General features: G+C 38.2%; 1 protein-coding gene across 5 annotated transcripts; it reads right to left on the bottom strand.

The window, feature by feature from the left end:
• Window positions 1–688: 688 nt before the first annotated feature.
• dnai3 (dynein axonemal intermediate chain 3) lies at window positions 689–23,064 on the bottom strand. Of its 5 annotated transcripts, none has more exons than XM_013275837.3 (23): window positions 22,941–23,064; window positions 21,410–21,477; window positions 20,745–20,783; window positions 18,430–18,614; window positions 17,947–18,051; window positions 17,395–17,532; window positions 17,105–17,301; window positions 16,700–16,816; window positions 16,216–16,412; window positions 15,486–15,604; window positions 14,896–14,985; window positions 14,557–14,655; window positions 12,146–12,262; window positions 11,191–11,264; window positions 9,437–9,590; window positions 7,426–7,522; window positions 4,283–4,398; window positions 3,937–3,997; window positions 3,520–3,650; window positions 2,858–3,065; window positions 2,679–2,770; window positions 2,402–2,518; window positions 689–1,287 (listed from the first exon to the last, which is right to left on the bottom strand). In XM_013275837.3, exons 2-23 carry the CDS (start codon window positions 21,468–21,470, stop codon window positions 1,189–1,191), a joined length of 2,613 nt encoding a protein of 870 aa, XP_013131291.1. In that variant the 5' UTR covers window positions 21,471–21,477; window positions 22,941–23,064; the 3' UTR covers window positions 689–1,188. The 5 variants fall into 5 exon arrangements, with proteins under 5 accessions (XP_013131291.1, XP_013131292.1, XP_013131289.1 ...); XM_013275838.2 differs by having other exon boundaries at window positions 21,416–21,477; XM_013275835.3 differs by having other exon boundaries at window positions 22,952–23,029.
• Between the last annotated feature and the right edge of the window lie 67 nt (window positions 23,065–23,131).

Below are 23,131 nucleotides of genomic sequence, written 5' to 3'. Positions count from 1 at the left end.
CACAGGTGCAGTTTCCTGCACTCTCAAAACAGCCTTGGAAGTTCTTGGACAGCAGTTAACTAGCACATAACTACATGGCCTTTTGTGCACAAAAAAACAACCTGAAAAATGATTCGAATCTTTTCAGTGGAAACAATGGATTCATTCAGCGGGACCATTAGGGAGACTGCTTTAAACATAATGCTAACATCTGGACACTGTTTAGATCAAGACGTTATTGCTGCATTAGCTGATTACTTGTGCAATGAGGGCAAGCTATACACACATGATTAGCATACCATCATCTTATTACATTGTTAGCCATCCAATCCACTTGTCGGTAGAGTAGTGTTATCATGTAATTGGAGTTGTGACTCTCACCATCTGGCCAGATTATTTGGAGAATATGCTCTCCGCATATTCTTTAGGGAAATATGTACTGTTGCAGCTAGTTTCACCTTTCTGCTGTTTGGTGCTGGGCAGGCTGTGTACATGTATTCATAGATCAGCAAGAGTGCATCCTTTCATTTGACTCCTTTTATGCTGCCCTACTAAAATGTAGTCGGCCTTATAGCCACCAGTTCCAACTGGTTCACAGCCGTGTGAATTACTGCCTTAGTAAAGACCCAGAGACACAATATTAAGCCATAAAGATCACTTACAAGTCAGGATTTCTGACTAACAGCTTTTGCGATAGTGACCACAGTCATTAGCTTTTAAATCTTTTTATTCAAAATTGTCCACAAAACACCAGATTCTAAATTCATTTACATTCTTACGGCACTTACTGAAATTAAACAGCCATATAATGACTTTCTGTCAAGGTCAGATCACTTTTGTATCCTTAGGGAGTGGTGGTAAGGAGGGCACTAATGGATGGCATTACCCAGTAACTCGATCTTAGATGAATGGATGAAAATAATCTGTTGACCCTGAAGCCTGAACCCAAGGACAATGTGAATGTATACTGTAAAATCGATGTAAGTTACAAGAAACACTGCGAAAATAGGCACAAACATACGAACACTGGCAATGTGTGGAACAGGTTGAACAGGTTTCCATATTGTAAAATGTTTTCTTATTTACATTAAACTTATACAAATCAATAAATAAATGTAAGAAAAAAGCTTTTAATTCTTGTGCATGTGTGTGTGAAGGAGTGTGATATTAGGTATCCTGGGTTTTTGAAGCACGTGGCCACAGGCCCATTTACTCGAGGATGCTTTCCTCCAGTTTCAGGTAATCACTGTACTCCTTCAAGTCCGCCTCCTCGCTGTCTACCTGGAATGTGACTGGCTTGTCAGGCTCCTGCAGACAAAGCCAGAGAAAAAAAGCTTCATCATAAACAATAATTACGAAACAATAGAGCACTTAATCCAAGATCTCAGCCTTTCCCATCGTAGAGGCAGAAAGTTACATTGCCTCTGAATTTTACTGAACTGAATTTTTATTGAAGGATGCAAATATTAAATAGGATGAGACTTTTCTAGTAAAATCTGGACTGTGCCCTGCATCTGTGTATTGCAGGCAGGGCACAGTCTTTTAAAGAAAAAAAAGGAAAATTAGGATACTGTGTGGCAAATTCCTGATACTTTCCTCCCACAACAGGAAACCAGACAGTATTGTTCATATCATATTCAAGAGGCGCCTTGTCCTGATCATCCATCTAAATTCAACAGAAAGAAGCTGGAGGTGAACATGAAAATTCATTTCCGTTTTGAGGAATTAAGAGAAAGTATCCACTCCAAGTGACATTACTACAGCAAAACAAAACTTTTTTTGTAGCTGTCATGCACCCTAAGATGGAAACAGCCACTAAAAGACTTTGCTTCTATACTTAGCAGGCAGACTGTCAGGCAGTGCCTGTCAATAACTACCCTATCCCCAGTACTTGGGATCAAATAACGATGCGAATGAATTAAACATGAGCGGATAGAAAATGAGAGAGAGACACTGACAGAAAGAGATACACGAGTGCCTTCTTCATCTTTTCCAATGTCAACTTTATACGTGCACATATTTAGCTGGGTCAGTACTAAAACTTTTGTAAGTCTGCTGAAGATTCTGATCACCAATGCAGGGAAGTTTTGTGGGAAGTCGAGGTTTAACTCAAGGACACTTTCACTGTAAACAAATTCTCCTGGAATTGGACAAATGGCAAAGGACACAGGGAAAGAAAAGCTTTAGTGTTCTATCCTTTCTCGTCCTTCATTTTCATTTCAATCTTCATTTCAAATCTAACCATTCGTTGTGCGACATTATGGTCTGAACTGTCAGATCATGGAAATTACAAACACTGGACAGAGGACATCTTTCCTCCCTCTCAGCTGCTGTTGAGCCACCTTCCAGTCACACTGTTTGATGGAAACTGGCACCTTAAGACTTCTGGGAATTCAGTTTAGAATTAAAACCCACTGCTCACCACTTGTTTCTTGGACTCGCCTGCCTCCTTTCTCTGTTTCGCCCACTGTTCTTCCCACTCCAAATAATCCTTCAGCCTGTCATGCTCTCGGTCAAAGAAGATCTGCATGTTTAAATCCTGCATACAAACAAAACAAAACAAGACAAAGACACTAGTAAGCAGTCAATAATACTGTAGCGGCCATTAAATACCTTTAAGACAAATAACACATTTTTACCACAGTTTCTTAAAATTACACAAGGGTCCAAGCAAAACAGACAGCTCATAGTCTTCTTACCTCATTCTTAACGGGGGAGCGGAGGGTCTTTGGCACACTGAAAACACGGAGCATTCCAAGGTTGTCAGCAACAGCCAGGTAGTGTTGTTTGGCTGTAAGTACAAAACAGTCCATTAAATGAGTTTTAAGGTTCAAAAATCTTATCTGTCCTGAGCACCTAATATAAGCCAAGAACTCACAGGAGGCGATACAGGGTTTGATGCAGGTAATTCTGGTACTGGCGATGTGTTCATGGAAGTGGGTAGATTCGCTGGTGTTTAGGAGCAGATTCCACACCTCGATACTGCCATCATTTCTCCCAATGAAGAAAACTGCAGGTCGGGAGAGGGACCAGCATGCCGCACTGTACTCTTGCTCAGAGCTTGGTCCCACGAAGATTGGGCCACCCTGGATGTTGTGGTTTACAAGAAGTATTTAAAGAATTTTGTGTGTTCTGAAGCATTTTATTTATTGAATTGTATGCTCCAATTTTGTCGAGTGAACTTGTGGTATTTTACTTGTGTGTTACTTAGGACGAATTAGTCTGTGTCTGTGCATGGTTACCATTTGGACGTGCTTCAAAAACCAAAACTGACAGTGTTTATCCAAAAACCAAACAAACAAAAAAAACAAAAGCACAACATTACTAATGCTGAGGCTCCACAAACCATACATGGCCGCTATATCCATTTTTTATGTACAGTCTATGTCTGACTAACTGAATAAGCCTGAATAGTTTTGCTTAGTTTTGCAGTTTAAATGCTCAACACAGCAACCAAGAAATTACGTAATTAAATTGTCTCGATTCTATGTGCATTACGCATACGTCATGTGAAGTAATCAATATTTTCTGTTGCAGTACCATCACACCCTCTTTCCAGATGGCAAAGTTCCAGCCTCCTGTTGTCAAAAGAATGTCTTTGAAAAAGGGTGATCGCTGCATTGTGTTCACAAACCAGGCATGAGTTCTAAAACAGAGGAGGGGCTTGGCACCTGGAAGTGAAGTGAGACAGATGGAGAATATACACAGTTTTATTTGACAGTCATTTCCTTCCGAGGTAATCACAATGCAAAGGAGCAATTAACCCTGTAAAACATTATGGTCATTACATTTGGTCAGGCTACCAAACTAAATAGTGGATTTAATGTGAAAGTAGCAATCAAAGTCATTTCAATAAACTGGGTGTAATTGTTTTATGATTCATCGTACTGCTGTCAGTCTGACAGCTGAGCACTGGTGAGCCATAAAAAACAGAGCGTGGCAAACCCGACTACTCACTGAACTTTCGTTCAAACTCATCTTCCTCCAGTTTCCAGTCAGTGTAGACAATCTCTCCTTCCTGTAAAAAATGAACATAAAACTGCTTATAAATGTATGTATGTGTCTTCCTTATTTCAGTTAAGTTGTAAAGTATAGTATACTCCTTAAGTGGCATGACAAAAACATGTGCAAAAACCTAATAAAAAAATCATTCATTATTGGTTATGCCAACTTGAGATGAACTTCAATGTAGAAAAAAGAAGTCCAGCTTGCTCACAAGCTGAGTAAAGCGTACTTAAGCAGTCAAGAACTTAACTGTATTTTTTACTTGCTCTATGTTGATATCATTTGAAGACATTTTTACCTCTGTTCCAATATAAAACTTGGTATTGACATCGTCCAGGGTCCTGAGTGTTTTGGCTGAGGGTATTCTGAGTTGACTGTATTCTGGGAGGACCTCTGCAACATCATTTTCATTATCTTGTTATGTAAGACAAAACAGGAAGAGAGGGTAAAGTGTGGGGGCCAGAAAGTAAGAACAGGTTAAAAGTTCAACTCACTGTTTTTTATTTATTTATTTAACATTTCAGTGACCTGAGAGAGGGAGCCTGGTGCTGACGTAGGACTAAAATGTTCACAATACTCAGCGCCTTGTTACTAGACAAGTACAAATATTTCAATAAACTAAAATAGGGGAAGAAAGATTGGTGAAAACTAGCAGATTTTAGGAAATAGAATATCTGCTTTATTCAAATGAAGGAAATAACAGACTGAATTGTGGCAGTGGTGCTGTAATTTGACCGTGAACAAGACGACAGAAGTACTAAAGCAAGTGAGGTGGGGAGGGGGTACAGCCGAGGTGAAAGGGCTGGTAAGAGTGGATTTGAAGGGAGAGAGAAAGAAAAGCACAAGAGGCAAAGTTAGGAGGGAAGCCTGTGGAGAAAACAGGGACAGGAGGTAAAAGGTGGAGGGGCTGAAATAGGTTAAGCTGGTAGAAGCCTTTTCCATCACAAAAGCCTGACTGTCTGCCAGAGATCATGTGGATCTATCTGTTCACAGCCCCTTACCTGTGGACCGCTCTCGATCAAGTCTCACTCTTGAAGGTTAGATCAGATTACCCAATCACATGTCTTCTAAATCTATTTTCTCCCAGTTAAGATGTGTGTAAAGATATGAGAAAGATGATACAGACAGTGTTTGACTTTTACCCCACTGCTGCGTAACTGTTGCTTAATCCCCATGAGGGCCTGCTCACAATTTATTTCAGTGTGAAAAATCATGCGCTACTGTTAACAAGTATATTGTAGGTTTTTAAATGTTCAGAGAAATGGCAAAAGGCACAGAAGCACACAGCAAAGACCACCCTCGATCAATGTGAGTCAGATATTTTAGGTAGCGCTGCAGTATTAATCACACAGGGATTCATTAAAATCGTAATAACAGACTCCCTGAGGGCTGATGAAAAAAGAAGCAGATTTATTGCTTGAGTTAGTAAGCATATTAATTCTATAACAACCAGCCACCAAGGCTGTGTTTATGGAAGCCAGACAAAGACATGTCTCTTCTTGACCAGCCAGGACACACATGATCATCTTCTGGCCCTCAAGGAGTCTGAGCAGCATATTGCAAAGAGCTGACAGTCAGCAAAGCCAATGGTCTGCAACTATGGCGGCCTTGTTTTGGAAGTATCACTTAATACAGTGCCATGAAACCTGAGGAGAGACAAGACAGAGAGAGAAATAGAGTAGCTCAGGGCCAAATGAGCCCTGCCCCACTGATCACTGTGCTCAGCCATCCAAAGCAGAACTCAGGAATCCAAAACTCCCTGAAAGAGGTCAGGAGACATGTCTGTGACGCTCACTGTTTGCTCTCCTCACTTACCTCAGTTTTTAACACATTCTGATCCATTCAGATATTATAAGAATTGTTCAGGCACATTAAAGAATAATTGCTCTTTACCTTTGATATTTTGAAGACACAGTGAGTGTATCTTTTACTATAGTTTGCGCTTGAGCTTTGCTTCATTATTTTCCTCATCAGCTACAATGGGGAAATCATTTCTCTAATTGTTATGGTGGTTTAATTTTAATGGAGGGCACACAGAATATAAACCAAAAATCCAGAAAACACTTTATATAGAAGTTATAAATTGATTGTGAAAGAAGAATTTGATCCATGACCAAAGAGCCATCCATGACCCGTCTTTAGTGTTCTGACTGAGGAGAGGATGTTTGTGTCCAAGATTTTACGTTAGGTTACATTGGTCCCTCGTGCAATGAGTTTGCCCTGAAACAGTCCTAAAGCATGTTTACATCTCCGTGCTTGACTGTGGGGGTGATGCTCTTAATGTCATATGCAGCATTTCTCTTCTTTCAAACACAAACACAATAACTTGACCACAGTACTTTTTCCTACTTACGTCCTCATTGGCAAACTTGACATGCGCCTGTAAATGTGCCTTCTTGAGCATTGGGACTTTGCGACAGCCAGAAGATTTCTGTCCATTGTCCAAAGTGTTACCAATGGTGCTCTTGGTGGCTGTGGTCCCAACTGCCCTCAGATCATTAACAGGCTCCTCTCATGTAGTTCGGGGCTGATATGCCACCTTTCTCACAATCACCCTCACCTCATGAGGCAAGATCTTGCATGAATCTCCAGACTGAGGGTGACTGATGGTCATTTTATTATTTCTTTCTTCTATTTTCGATTCATACATGATTGACTGTATCAATCATGTATGAATCATACTTATACTTATTACTTATTAATCTCTGGCTCTCTTCCACAGCATGTCTTTTATCCTGTCTTCCCTCTCTCACCCCAACTGCTCGAGGCAGATGGCCGCCCCTCCCTGAGTCTGGTTCTGCTGGAGGTTTCTTCTTGTAAAAAGGGAGTTTTTCCTTCCCACTGTTGCCAAAGCGCTTGCTAATAGGGGGTCATATGATTGATGGGTTTTTCTATGTATTATTGTACGGTCTACCTTACAATATAAAGAACCTCATTGTTGTAAGTTGGCACTGCATAAATAAAACTGAATTGAATTGATCTGAATTAATCTGTCTGCCACATGGGCACATATTCAATCTGTGGCAGCCAGATTGTTGGCTGGGTTGTAGGGGATCAAATACTTTTTTCACTCACTGACATGCAAATCAATTTATAATGTTTATGTATTTTTTTTCTTGATTTTTTCTGTTTCTCTCCATTAAAATGAAGCTTCCATGAATATTAGAGACTGCTTTTTTTTTTTTTGCAATAAGCAACTGTACAAATTCAGCAGGGGATCAAACAATTGTTTCCCTAACTGTATCTCTTATGGACAATTGGTTTGATTTGAATGAGCATGTGAGTGAGTCAGCTTCCTAAAACGTTTGGCATCAAACAAAAAAACCACAAAGTATTTCGTGTAATTAAGTAACGTGACTGATTGCAGGAAAATGGAGAATGAGTATAACAGACTGAAACAGACAAAGCCTTGCAGCCTCGAGGGTAAAAGCGCTTGCTCACCTGTGTTCCTACCTGTATTACTATTACAGGTGTAATGTTCTAGGCTGAACTTCAAAGGAGCATACTCTCCACTTGTATCGCTCTTTGGCAGGGAAACCTGACACATGGCATAAAAGAAGATGGCTTTTATCACTTGAAGAAAAAAGAAAACATTATTTAAAACAAAATCACAGAGCATGCTCAAGAATCTACACACTGAAATCATTACCTAAACCCAAGTTAAATAAATCTAATGCACACATACAGGGAGTGCAGAATTATTAGGCAAGTTGTATTTTTGAGGAATAATTTTATTATTGAACAACAACCATGTTCTCAATGAACCCAAAAAACTCATTAATATCAAAGCTGAATGTTTTTGGAAGTAGTTTTTAGTTTGTTTTTAGTTTGAGCTATTTTAGGGGGATATCTGTGTGTGCAGGTGACTATTACTGTGCATAATTATTAGGCAACTTAACAAAAAACAAATATATACCCATTTCAATTATTTATTTTTACCAGTGAAACCAATATAACATCTCCACATTCACAAATATACATTTCTGACATTCAAAAACAAAACAAAAACAAATCAGCGACCAATATAGCCACCTTTCTTTGCAAGGACACTCAAAAGCCTGCCATCCATGGATTCTGTCAGTGTTTTGATCTGTTCACCATCAACATTGCGTGCAGCAGCAACCACAGCCTCCCAGACACTGTTCAGAGAGGTGTACTGTTTTCCCTCCTTGTAAATCTCACATTTGATGATGGACCACAGGTTCTCAATGGGGTTCAGATCAGGTGAACAAGGAGGCCATGTCATTAGTTTTTCTTCTTTTATACCCTTTCTTGCCAGCCACGCTGTGGAGTACTTGGACGCGTGTGATGGAGCATTGTCCTGCATGAAAATCATGTTTTTCTTGAAGGATGCAGACTTCTTCCTGTACCACTGCTTGAAGAAGGTGTCTTCCAGAAACTGGCAGTAGGACTGGGAGTTGAGCTTGACTCCATCCTCAACCCGAAAAGGCCCCACAAGCTCATCTTTGATGATACCAGCCCAAACCAGTACTCCACCTCCACCTTGCTGGCGTCTGAGTCGGACTGGAGCTCTCTGCCCTTTACCAATCCAGCCACGGGCCCATCCATCTGGCCCACTCTCATTTCATCAGTCCATAAAACCTTAGAAAAATCAGTCTTGAGATATTTCTTGGCCCAGTCTTGACGTTTCAGCTTGTGTGTCTTGTTCAGTGGTGGTCATCTTTCAGCCTTTCTTACCTTGGCCATGTCTCTGAGTATTGCACACCTTGTGCTTTTGGGCACTCCAGTGATGTTGCAGCTCTGAAATATGGCCAAACTGGTGGCAAGTGGCATCTTGGCAGCTGCACGCTTGACTTTTCTCAGTTCATGGGCAGTTATTTTGCGCCTTGGTTTTTCCACACGCTTCTTGCGACCCTGTTGACTATTTTGAATGAAACGCTTGATTGTTCGACGATCACGCTTCAGAAGCTTTGCAATTTTAAGACTGCTGCATCCCTCTGCAAGATATCTCACTATTTTTGACTTTTCTGAGCCTGTCAAGTCCTTCTTTTGACCCATTTTGCCAAAGGAAAGGAAGTTGCCTAATAATTATGCACACCTGATATAGGGTGTTGATGTCAATAGACCACACCCCTTCTCATTACAGAGATGCACATCACCTAATATGCTTAATTGGTAGTAGGCTTTCGAGCCTATACAGCTTGGAGTAAGACAACATGCATGAAGAGGATGATGTGGACAAAATACTCATTTGCCTAATAATTCTGCACTCCCTGTAAATACAAATTAAATAGTTATTCAATTTAAGCCATTTTCCCATTTTCTTGTAACAAATCTTTGTCTGCAGAATAATTACTGATGTGTAAAAATAACATTAAACATCGAATCATTCTTTTTCTTATGGTTGATTTTCTTATAGTTGGAAGTTGAAGAAAAAAGCTCTTTCTACACAAATCATGAGCTCTGTAATGCATCCCAGACATGACAGTACCCTGAAGAGTGGTTTCCATGTCCGGTCCAGGTGTTTGAAAGTTTTGGGGATGCTGTAGGGTGTCATCATGGTCTTCTGATCTACATCTTGCTTCCTGTCGGCCAGAAACTGGTTCTGTAGTTTTGGCACTCGCAGATCCCAAAACATTACAGTGCTTCAGACAGAGACACAATAAGATAATATGGAATTAAGAACCACCTGAAAATTAACAAAATTCTCTATCGTCAGATGTTCATATTCAAACATGATTGCTGAATATATAGATATGTGGTTTTCTTCAAATGTGGTTATTGCCAAAAACAACAGGAGCAGTGTTTTGAAATCTTTCTGTCATTTGCAACTCCTTTAGCGTCAGTCTAATGACACCGAGTGTGAAACACAGTCTGTGTTCACATTGATACTTCATATCTAAACTGAATAACAGGACATGCAAAATGAAGTAACACATAAAAACACTAGTGAGAATTAGACTGCATAGCTATTTCCTGAGAAATATAATGATTGCCAGATACACTCATTTACGTGGTTTACAAAAGGCAATATTTTATCCGACTGCACAGCTCTTCAATATATTATTGGCTCAGTATGTTCAACCAGAGGAGAATGACTACAGATTACACCATAGCATTAAAATGAAACCGGAAAAATAATCCAGGGTGTTTAAGTGCCATAATATATATTCACCAATGGAAAGCTTTAGAACTTTACAGTATTAAAAAGCATCTTTACAGTCTACTACAAGAAAAAAAACATTTAACTCTATATAAACAGCTTTCATCTTTATGAAAAATTTATAGGTGATTTTTTCACACATATACATTTTATGTTTTAAACTGTCTCCAGTTAGCTAGTAGCTGTTATGTCTTGTTAATCCAAGTCACTGATCTGAACAAAATTGTAGTTTTTTATTATTTAATTGATATGTGACTTGGCACTAATAGCCAGACATTTTTGTCTGCCAAATACAGACAGTAAAACCAAACCCATACTCGAAGCTAGGGATGTAGCTTGCTAACTTTCTAGCATTAGCCTCAAGTTAGAATTCCATCTTCTCTAAGAGATCTGGTACTACTTGAATTTTTCCGTATCAACTGTGTTTCTACTCTTTTACAATTTAAATATTACTACTTCTTATATTCTTTGTATTTGCTTTCTTTTGTATTTATTTCCAGTGTTAGTTATAAGTCAGTTTCATTTGGAATTACACAAAATATATACACCAAGGAACTTAAATTATGATGTATTCATTTAGCTCATGTTATTTAGCTGCATAAGTAGTATAATATTCCCATTTGGGTTGTTTTGCTTATTATCTAAACTTGTGGAGGTTTTGTTGTAATTTCATAATAATACTTTATGTATCCTTTTTTCTATGCACATGTAGAGGTGTGACAAAGTCAGTAATGATGAGGGAAAATGACTAAAAGCTATTTTCTAAACACTGTTCACTTCCAAAGTTTTTCTTTCTTTTCCCTGTATTTGACCTTCATTAGAATGTCAACAATCCAGAGAGACTCAAAACAAGGGCAGCGAGAGAGAAAGGGGACGTGATAAAGCAAACAGTGGATCTAGTGAGTGTATAATGTACCCATCAGGTAACCAGACGCCTTTGTTTGCCTGCTTTTCAAATAACTGTATGTATTAAAAAACACACACATGCTATCAGCCATCCAAAGTACATAGTGACAAGCAGTGAAAAGTAAAAAGATAAAGCATCAGGAGTTATTCTTTTCATTAAACTGTAGAGAACTTACCAGTCAGGGGAGCAGGTGACAACTTGAACAGAAATGTTAGAATTGTTTTGAACTGGAACGCCTGTCCTGGTCACCTAAACAGAGAGAGTTACAAAATCAATAAATGTCTACATCAGGCTTGGTCTTGTAAAGAATGAACATGGTTCATGAAGCTGTATGGGTGGTTGGATTTTCCCCTGGGGGCACTTTGATGATTGCCTTATTTTACTTATCCAGATAACTGAAAGTGATTGATGTGATTTACTGCAAGTAACTACATAGAGGTAAGTGATAGGCACAAGTGGGAAACCAAATCTGGATATATATGGCTAGTAATTATCTGTGCACACTTAATATTGGATTTCTTTGTAAAAGACAAAATACCATAGTCTTACTGCAGAAAATATATCTTTACAATATAAATATAATATTTATAATATAAATATAGGTTTAGATTTGATTTCTTTTGACGCTGTGATTGTGGGGTTTGTTTTCCTCTGAACATATATTCTACATTGCTCCTTTTCTGCGCTCACACCCTCATTTGTAACATTTGCTCTGCTTGCTATCTACTTCCCACTAATGCCCTACATCCTCTTAGCCCTGTTTATAGTGAACTGCCCATTAACCTGTCACCATTCCAAAACAAGACAGAGAAATCAGTATGCTAGTATGAGACCTGACCTTGAAGTGTATGTTTTGTTACCATTTTGAGATTGGGGGTTTTAGTATGTTGAATTACGACACAGTGTTTGTATTAGATATAATTTAGGGAGGCTGAGATCTAGAGAACACTAAAGATTGCTTTTCTGAGACCATTGCTGTGTAGTCACACAAAAACACCTTTTATCCACACGCTAAACAGCAGTAACCTTGTGGAAGGGCTCAGAGTAGGCTCATGTGCGCCTGGTGGAAAGAGTAATTCCCAACAGTTGTTAATTCCCTCCAACCCCTTTGCCCTTCAGTCCCTCAGTACCTCAAATGTTTTTGGCAGCCACTGGACATCAGTAACTGGGGATTTGTGGCTGCTTTCTATGGAAGAAACTGCACAGTAGCGCATGACAGGAGTCTTGTTCTCTTTTTTGTCAAAGTCCTGGTGGGAAAGCAGACACGCGACAGTAATGTGCTGTATGGTCTACACACAAATTCAATCTAGACACAAAGACTGTACACAGCTGAATAACCACTGTAAAACGCACAAGCAGAATAATGAAATGCACGCAGACTCTGTGTTTAATCCCCAATGCGAACATATTGAACAACAATGATTTTTCTGCTCACACTTTATGACGTGACAACTTCGATGTGTGCATGGAAAAACAAACAGCACACAGATAAATATACTCAAACACATTCTGGCACAATAGAGCCACTTAAAAAACATAAAATCGCTGCAATATGGTTATTAAATTTGTTTAAAACACCTCCTCATAGTGTTGCAAGCAAATTTTACACATATATCTTAGTCGTAGTGTGGACCTGCAATTGGATTTATTATGTGCAATGGAGCGAATAAAAAAAATAGATAGAGAAGATGTTAATTTAAAATGTAATTCTTCATTTATCTGACAACCCAGTGACAGGTGGTGGTGTAGCACAGCTTTCACATCACCTAACAGAGCGTTCTAGTAGATACAACTGCCACTGTTTACACTGCAAACAGCAGGAAGGGCAGTGATCTGATTTCACTGTGTGTTATCTTCTATGTGGGGGCAATCTACGGAGGTAGATGAAGAGTTATGTAACAGCTGGCGTATGTGAGCCAGTGCTGTTGACTCTGGTGAATAAAGGGCTAACAATGACAAAGAGAACAGAAGGAGGCACAGAGGGTGGGAGAGGGGAAGGCAAAGAGAAGGAAGCAGTAAGGAGAAGGATGGAGACAGCTGCTCCACTGTAGAGGCAATAAAAACACACAAGGCAAATCTGGGCTAGAGATGATAGGACACGAGTGTCTATTTAAATACAGCTGGAAGATATCAGTGCAGGGTTAGGCTTTGAGAAACTGAAGTAAAACAAAACATTTTCAAACTATAAAAGCTACACTGAAATGAGCTAAAACAAAACAAAGTCAAAACTACGGTAAACAAAAATTAAACAAAAATTAGAAAATACAAACTATAATAGCTCACAACTGTTCTCTGGCCTTACCTTTATATTGGGTTTTTACTATAGAATATCACATGATAGATATAATGTGTTTCCCACAACATATTGTCACGTTACTATTTTGTCCCAGCCCTCAGTGAAAATGTATTTTTTACAAGGCTTTGCTAAAGATATTTCAGTCTTCAGTTGGAATTTTCACTTTATTTCACTTCAGTTTAACTGAGGTGTCCATATGAAGCCTAATAAGCTGCACGTATATAGAAGCAGGATTATGTAACGATATCATCTTTCTAAGAGATTCACTCCTTTCAAGTAATGAGTAAGGAATTATTATTGCAAAAAAAGTAATTAGATTACTGTTACTTTCCCGCAAGCACGCTCCATTACTGCGTTACTAAACCATGATTTTTTTTGTGAGAGCGTCTCATGACAATGACGTATGAGCGTGCGACGTCCGTGGCAGCAAAAGACGTGTGCAGATCAACAATGGATAATATGGCGTACTGGAGAGAGTACGACTGTGCAGCGTTTAAAGCTTGGAAGTACTGACATTACTTTGAGTTTGATTCCGTAAAAAGTGACAACAACATTAGCGTCCGCTGTACACTCTGCATGGGAAGAAAACGTCTTTTTTCAGCGTAAAATTAAACTTTAAATCTGCCACGGGAATGTGAAATTCACAGAGAAACCCCCCGGATCCCCCCGCTGTCATGACCGCTGCGGCACCGGGCAAACCTCCAGCGGCCCCACTCCTGCTAAACAGGTGAAAATAGATTTAAGAGTGACAGGATTTAGTGCCACTGAACCTTTGATTTTATTTATTTTTTGATGTTTTACTTGGATGTATTTGAAAGAATGAGTTGTAAACACAAAAAATTATTTTATTTTATATGTTGGAATATGCAGAGAATAGGTTTAAATGTTAAATAAATTTCTTTAAGTCAAAGACTGTTACATATAATTTAATTTTTGCTTGATGCAAAGTGCATAAACTTAAAAGTAAATTAGTAAAACAATTTTTAAAAAGAGACTTTTTCATTTGATTCAAAATTTATTTCAACTTGATATGATGGATTATGCAGAAAAATATTGGGTAGAAAGGTCTATTGCTTTATTATGTATTCAGGTTGTGTATCATGTTTTTAAAAGTAACTAATTAAAAGTAACTAAGTAATAAAGTAACTAATTACTTTTTTCAAGTACCTTGACCAACATTATACAGAACGGCATGTCTCACTGCATCAGCACTGTGACTATTTCAAAGAGAGTATGGGTACTTACAAATGTGTCAGTGTCAGAGTCGGAGTCTGAGCCTTTTTTACTGTTAGGCTGTGTTCCCTGTAAGTGCGGGGCATGAAAAGAAATGTCCCACAACACCACCTGAGACATCAGCAACAAAAAATCATTTAGTGGTGATGACCATTTGAGCCTGAGACTATAGATAATAATATACAAATATATATATTAGAAAAAACCCCTCAAACATTTCATATTAAATGCTGACAGAAGAGTGGCAACAGTATGCAATACCATTTTTATATTGAACTAAAATGGGGGAATGGGATGAGAAACTGATTATTTTGATTTGTGAAGTTGAGATGCTGAGTGAAAAAGGAGCACCTTGCCATTCCTGCAGCCACCAACGATAACATTTGGATTTGAAGGGCAGAACTCAAAGGCAAAAATGTCGTCTGGGCACTCCAAGAGCAACTATATATAAAAACACATAAAAATGAACATACACATATTTCCAAGCAGAGGTTTCCATGTATAAGGAGCTTCACAATGCAACAATGTATTTATTCTAGTCTCTCTCTTATATGATAAAACCATATGCCTACACTGACATAAGGGGAAAAAGACAGTATGCAGTACATTTTTTAGCTTTGTTCCCTTTTGTAGAAAATTTTATTTATTTATGTTATTTATATGTCTTGTCAAAGTGCCACTGGTCCCAGAGGCTGAAACCAAATCATGACACATTCACCACTGAAGGCACACGTGGAACTCATATTACTTTTGAGTGATTTAGCAGCTTGGTTATATTGATTGAGTGCTTGGCTCAAATCAATAGATCTTTTCAAATTTAATACAGCAGAAGATAAATTACAGTAAAGGGCAAATGCTTAGAGCTAACTCTCAAACACATACATTTAAAAAAATGTTTTCTCGACTCCCATTAATGGGTTTCTCTCCTCTACTTTTCATACCCGGGGGTTAGATTGATCGGGGAAGCCATAGAAGACAATGAAAGCAGGACTGTTGATGTACGCAGTGGACTTATCCAGCTGCTCCTCCTGTTTCTTTATAAAAGCCACAGCTATCAGACCTGCCACATAGACAAAAAAAACCACACCCCACAATGTATCAGCTACATAGCAACAGGAAAACAGACCTGTGTTTACAAAGCCTTTTTTGAAAAATTTGTAGGTCAACTCTAATTTCTACTTTACATAGAAGCCACAAATTGATAATGCGTGTGTACTGATCACACTGATATTCTTTTTCCGGTTCTTGTGAAAGTCGATGTGTGTCTTAAGGTGAGAGACGCGTTGATATTACAAGACAGAGCTTGTCAGTGAAGTTGAAATAACAGGAAAAGGAAGTGCAATTTCTTTTAGCCAGGCTAGTGTATATTTGTACGTATTTATATTATTGCCCAGTAAGTGTATACTGTCTCGCCACAAACTGCTGTTGCTGAAAAAACAAGAATTGGGCAAACTCCTGCCTGCCCAGGTCTGTGTAAGGGGTCAATAGTGACCTTATTTTTCCAACTAAAAAGTGAAAGAAAATGAATGATGATGATTTTAATGTGACATGTCAGGGTTCTAATGATTATTTTGCAACGTTCATGAATGTCCAAAGTTTCTATGGTACACAAATCTTGACTTGTTCATAAAAGTACTCTATGTTATGTCTGTAGAAGTCTATGTACTTCACCATGGATTGTAGGGTGCCAGCTGACGCTGCTGATTTTATTGCCCATGGCGCGCTTCTCGTCTGTGAAGGTCCATTGAAGCTTCAGACCTTCAGAAACCATCACCAACCTGTCAGAAGCTTCTGCTCCTATGCCCAAGGCCTTAAAGTCATCAGTGAACACATTCATTATGTGTGTCTGCTGAAGGGCATGCAAGACCCTGCAAAGTGAAAATGTACCTCTTGAAATTTGGACCAGTACTTTTTACGTATCAGTGCTCACAGACAGCGGAGCAAACAGACAAACGCTACTGGAAACATTTTTTCTCTCTTGCCTCGGCAGAGGAATAAAGTAGACACAATTGTCTTAATATACCATCATCATATTTCCACTGAATATTCCTGCACTCATAATACTGGATGGGATTGAGTTATCTATGGCTGATATTTCGAGCATGGGTTGTTAAGAAGCAGATGGAAAAGACGATACCATAAGAATTCATTTTACCTGGGGGTCACTGAGTTGAGAAACTTCCTCAGATTCTCAGAACTGAGGATGCGTTCTTTTTCTTTCTTACTTAGCTCTCTTGGTTCATACTGGGTAAATATATTCCTCTGAAACGCCCTGTAAAATAGACAGAAGGCAACACATACAATAAAACATGGAAGTTGCCTTACTTTTAAAACAATATGTTATGAAAAGTGTTGCAGATGCACTGAAAGCATATATAATCTATAAAGCGTGCACAGTATCATGTATGTAGACAAAGCAGAAAATATTTCTGAAATTGATTTCATCTTACTTCCTTGATTTGAAACAGATGCAGTCTTATTATCAGGCTAGTCAAACCTGCACGTGCTTTCCCTCCCTACAGAACAAATCCATTTTAAGTGCACTGATTTGCTGGCCTACCGCTGCGTCTGAGTAGTGCTGCTCTGCAGCCTGGGAACAGCCTGCATCCCGCAGTCCCTCTGCATCCGCTTGATGCTGAATCTGCTGTCTTGGTAGGAAGGACACTCCACGGAGCGACACTCAGCCTCTGTACTGTTGCGGTCAGAAAAACAGACGGGTAACCCCGGTCTGCGCTTTAAGTAGAACTTGTAGCACAGCTGATGATGACAGAAGAGACAGAACAGAATTCATGAGCAAAGCAATCAGATCAGATATAAATATTTAATGTTAATTTGAATATACTGCAGTGCCTTTTCTCTGGTCTCTTTGACAGACTCTTGATCTACTTCCAGCTCACTGCCGAGAGATATCCATGGCTTTGGTTCTGGGGTTTTACTGACATCATCCTCCAACACTTCTATTATTTCAGGCTGTGGGGGCTGCAGAACCTAGATACAATTTTAAGAATATATAAAATAAAGGACAAAATAACAGTAAAAAAAACCCCCACACACTAGCAATCTTTACATGTATTCATACTTACAGCAAAATGCTTATGCTAGGGAAAGATAATAAAGTAGTACTTAAAGTCTTAAATTTTACGGAAAAATAGCTAGGAAAGCGAAACAGCCAGGATGATATATGACCTGTCACTATTACTAATAACTGGTGCCACAAAAGCACTAGAAACTATTACCTACCTTTAAATTAAATAATATAAAACTTCTGCCTATGTAACTGCTTATCAGTACACAATTTTTAATTATTGACCTGGTCTGTCCAATAACAAACATGTATTGAGGAAAGAAAAACTATATTAACAAAAGAGAACTTTGTTACCGTAACCAACACTGTTAGCTTACATTATATATTCTAGCCTTGGCTTCTGGTGTGAGAACCAGGTAAAAACTTTGTCCATAGGTGAAATCTACATCAAAAACAAGCAATATTTCATCCTCTGGGTAGTCCTGTTAAAAGAAATTGAAAATCACAGCATTAATTCTTTATGAGAGTGTTAGAATACATCACAGTACAAACTACTTCTCCAGTAATTTGGCTGAGAGTGAATGTGAAAGTGCCAAAAACCCTACAAACATCACAAAAACCAAAATGGCTGGAAGGAAAACTGGTGTTACTTAGGGTTTAAATCTCATTTGTGGATGACTAAAGTTGCAAAGTTCTGTCATAAATGCATAAAAGAATTTAGATCAGACAGAGAAAAAAATTAAGTTAAACTGGTTGCTTTGTCTTTTCCCACAGCTCTAAACTTGGGTCTGTGCATCATCACAGTGTCTGGTTGCTGTTGTCTGAGTAAACTATGCAACAATGCATAACCAGCGCCTAACCAGCACAAACTGCTTCACAGGGTGGAAATCGGACACTGCAGCTCTTGTCTTAATATCCTGTATGATGTCGTCCTTTTTCAGCAGCTTGTAAGGGCTCTGGTCTGTGACATCCTCATCAATGCAGCATTCAAAGAGCTCCTGGGTGGCTGTTGTCAGGACGATGGGGTAGATGTCATCAGGGTGATCTTCAGGAGCGTTCAGAAACAATTGAGGGAAGAAAAATAGGGAAGTTATCTGATAAAACGAGCTTTTGGGCTTCATTCCCTAAAAGCAAAGCTGATGACTTGAACGGCTCAAATAAATACTAATACTAATACTACTACTACCACTAATAATAATAATAATAATAATAAATAACCCAGAACCAATTAATTATGTTTTAGAATATTGAAAGAGACAGTATCAGACAATGAAACAATAATGATACCAAAAAACAATGTTTTGATATCAAAACAATGTAAACAGTCAGATAAGCAACATCTGGTATAAACTTTGGGATTTTACTGGCTTGTGGACACACACAACAGCTGCAAAGACCACTGACATGTATTTATTCAAATATGCTTTGAGTGGGCCTGGAGAATGCGTGCAGAATTGGTGCATTGCAGTACATTGTCTATAGGGACAAGTCCTTGTGGTCACAGCAAACTAGAAGGCACGCGTACATCCACGCAGAGCCTCGTGTTCACCTTCTGATGAAATTTAACATCCCTCAGACCCAGCAAATGCCTCTCATCCTTTGCCTGCTTTGACCCTACAAATATCAGTCCTTATGAGAAGTCTGTGCACAAATTTTAAATGTTTCTAGGAGTACTTTTGTATCAGAATGTGTAAAAACCAATAGGGCATCCCTCAAGACATAAAGTGCAGTTACACACATTTATTCAGGACTGTTATAAAACGAAGCCAAAGTACTTTACCACCCCCACAACAAAGCTTTTCCTAATAAACAATCCATTCAGACTCCACTATATCTAAGCCAAGCACAGTCCAGGGCATAGTACAGTAAACAAAGCTTTGTATAATGATAGTTTTCATCCTGCTTGTGGTCTCTCTCTTCAAAGTCTTTCCACAAGGTTGCTAAGGGGACACTGGGAATGCTCAAGTACAGCTTAAGTAACCACTTCCCAGCTGGGTGTGTCAACCTTTTCCACTCACACCACTTAGGCCTCACGCCAAATCATTGTAGTGGAAACTCACACCCTTCATTTCACAGAGTCATGTGTCAACCAAGGCATTTGTATTCATGGGAAATATTTGCTTGGGAGACATAAAGAGTGAGATGTGCAACGTTCCACAGCCCTCAAGAATGCAATTAAATTACATTTGTCGGGTGCACCAAAAAGCTATTTTTAATTTGTTAAGCTTCTTTTCTCTTGCATAATTTACCCAGGCATTTTTTAAAAGCATACCACAAGATATTTATACCGAACCTCAGAGCATTCAAATTTTAGCACACTTTGTTTTCCAGTCTGCTCATATTAGTGAAGAATTTAAGCTTGAACAAAATACATTTATCAGCTTATGCTTAATGTCACACAATGTGCAGAAACCTGCATTTATATTTGAACTAGAAGGCCAATGTGTTTTTATTGTCACAAAGATTTTAAACTGGTTCCTATAAAATTACCATTAGTTTTATGGCAAAGACAATATTTTATGACCTAATTAGGTTGAGCCCAAGCCAAGACAAGCCTGGGCTTAACCTAATTAGGTCATGTTCAATTTTGTCACGTTCACAAATTGGACTTAAACTGCTGGAAGTATATGATTAAAAGGAATAAATAAATGCAAAAAAACTGAGCAAATTTTGAAAGGAAGAATATTTTTTACTCACAATCACCTAATCTAAAGTAAAACTTATGTTGATGGTTACAAGCACTTGATCAAAAACAAGTTTTGGGGGTTGGTATGTCTAAAAGAAAACCAAATCCAGGGACACGCAGCCGAGTAGAGAAGATCTCCAGAGGCTACACACTTGAGAACATATCAGAACAATGCACATATGAAGGATATATAACTATTCACGTTATATGAGTACTTCAAAATGCGACTGTTCTTTTGACTTGAGCATTGCTACTGGTAAACCTGAAAAAGAATACTAAGGGTCTAATTAATATGCTGTGTTGACTTTAATATTAAAGTCAGCACGTATGCAAGTAGGAGAGCCAAATGCTCAGGCTCTCTGAGTTCAAGAATAAAAATACAGTGGTGAAAAATGAACAAAGCCAGCTTTTTGTAAAAGTAAAAAGACATAAGGAGATAGAATTTAATTTTCTCTCTTCAAAAAAAAAACCAAATATTTTTTTTCTTACCAGGCTTTTCCTTAGGTGAAGGTGGCTGATTCTTCTTGACTGAATAGAAAGTAACTGTTAGTTTTTAGGGTAAATCAAAAACAAAAGCAAGCCTGTTTAGGTTGTTTTGACAGTGTGGACTTATACTGTCGGGGCTATAAGCTGGAAACTGGTGGAATGGGTAACACGGGATATTTTTAAAAAGAAAATCTCTGAGAACAATAATGTTTAACAAGGACATGGCACCATCACCTCATAGTAAAATGATATGCTGCTGGTATTTAACGGTAAGCAGGTTTTTAGCTGTGGCATGGTGAATGTAAACCAAACACTGAGAATGGGGAACCACAGCTGAGTAGAAACCATCTCCAAGCACCAATGTCAGTCTAAGGGCTGTCTAACATTACACTCAAGACCAAATTAGAACAATGCAAATAGCTTTTTTTTATTTTTCTCAACTGTTTGTGTTACAAAACTAATTAAAAGTAATTCTGTTCTCATGAGTTACGAATCCCTCAAAGTAAACTTAAGGGCCAATTCAAAAGCATCAAGGATTATAGGATCACCCTGGCTCTGGGAAATCAGTTTACTATTTTACTATTTTAAGATGTTCTTTCATACAGAGACATGTACAATAAAAGCAAACAAATGCATTTAAATTCAGAAATTAATACTCCAGGACTCACCTTTACCTTTTCCTTTAACACTTGCTTTTCTTGATGGACTATTTTGCCTCTTGGGTGCCATCTTTGCTCTTTGGGCAGATTTATAAAGGGAAGAGAGGAAGTTTACACATTTTTTTTTCCTAAACACATTCTGTACACAATTTTCAATTTAATTTTCCCCACTGTCACTGGCATTAGAACTCATCCACTCAGGCAATCCTGATGTCATTATGAAAGGCTCTGGTGACATCTTGTGGCAGATAAGGGAACTGCACTGCTTACTTAAGAAAAGCTGGTGAACTCAGAGAATAAATGCTTATATTAATTTAAACAACTTAGCCAAATAATACCTGTTAAAGTTATTATTATAACAATAATAAGTTGTTGTTTAGTTGTGTTAATCAGAATTATAATACAGATTACAACCAATGATACAGGAAGTTTTCTTAGACACTTCAGTAAAAGCTTTGACTCTTAAGTATTGTGTTATATTTTGCACATATCAGTAAAATGTATTTAATTGGACAACATAAAGTTACAGCAATTAGCACTCTTGCCCCACAGCAAGCAGGTCTTGGGTGCAAATCCAGGACCTTTCTATGTGTAGTCTGTTGTTTTCCTTTGTTCTCCAGCTTTCTCCCACACTCCAAGGACATGCATGTTAGGTTAACTGGTTCTCTCTGTTAGGCCTGTAATAGATAGACTGGTGACCTGGATGGATGTAGTCTAATCATCAAAAGTATTAATAACATAATTTGACCACTGGACATAATGTTTAGTGATGTGAATAAACTCTGCCAAGAGGACGTTTTTACTGCTTTGTGTAATATTGGGAAATTTTAAATATCCTCTAACAACATCTAGTTTAACAAGCTCATATATTTTTCAATGAAAATTTTGTTTAAAACAAACTACAGGTGTGCACTTACAATAATAATTTACTAACATTATTTCACTAAATATTTCATTCTGAAACAAAAACACACACACAAAAAAGAACTGTAAAGTATTGGGCCCTTAAAATGCACTAAGTCACGAAGATCAAATGTCAGAGTTATTACAGTTTTGTAGTTTCTAAAAAGTTTTTTGTTTCTTTTTGACGTTTGTTTTCAATATATATTACTTTCTGAGTTCGCTTGTATTATTTGACAATGGTCAATTTAGGTGTTTATGCGTTTCCTTGCTAATGATAGTCTCATTCATTTCCTGAAATATGGATGGCATTTTAGTCGGTTTAATTTTAGTCCACTGTAGTAACCTAGTACAGCATCATATCCTCATAGCTATCACTCAGTATAATCCAGAATATGTAAGTCTCAATTTAATATCATAAAGTATAACTCGTAAACGCATTACAGACGTCCTGTTTTCTTTAAGGCTTGCTTAGGCATTATAAATTAGAAGACATTAGCTTATACAGGCTAGTTACGTTAAGTTAGTCATCTAGCTAGTTAATAGGGCTAAAGTAATCAAAAGAAGATTGGATAAGCAGCTTATTTTATGCTCAAAGGTGCAACTTTTCCCTCTTTACAGAAGAATAAATCAATATTACCGTGAGCTTACACCACATAGGCTTGATATCTTCTTCTATCTTCTTGATATCTTTGCACTCTCTGTTTTTGCTCACCAGTGGGTTGGGAACCGCTGGGTTGCCAGTGGTTACAAGAGAGAGGGCGGGAGAACATTGACTGGCATACGCACGAGCTAATCACATTCCAGCTTCAAGAAGTGGTTAAAAGTTAC

This window comes from Oreochromis niloticus, linkage group LG17 (genome assembly GCF_001858045.2).
Source record: "Oreochromis niloticus isolate F11D_XX linkage group LG17, O_niloticus_UMD_NMBU, whole genome shotgun sequence".
Classification (NCBI taxonomy): domain Eukaryota; kingdom Metazoa; phylum Chordata; class Actinopteri; order Cichliformes; family Cichlidae; genus Oreochromis; species Oreochromis niloticus.
The sequence above is the reverse complement of the archived record's forward strand: the minus strand, read 5'-3'. Positions and strand labels throughout refer to the sequence as shown.

What these genes read in the sequence shown, in the direction of transcription:
- dnai3 (XM_013275837.3), bottom strand. Translation starts at nt 21,470, where the DNA reads ATGGCACCCAAGAGGCAAAATAGTCCATCAAGAAAAGCAAGTGTTAAA. An exon ending in CTGTGAAGCAGTTTGTGCTG is followed by an intron (nt 18,052 to 18,429) that starts GTTAGGCGCTGG and finishes TTCTTTTAACAG; the next exon opens with GACTACCCAGAGGATGAAAT. An exon ending in GCTCCCCCGTTAAGAATGAG is followed by an intron (nt 2,519 to 2,678) that starts GTAAGAAGACTA and finishes GTTTGTATGCAG; the next exon opens with GATTTAAACATGCAGATCTT.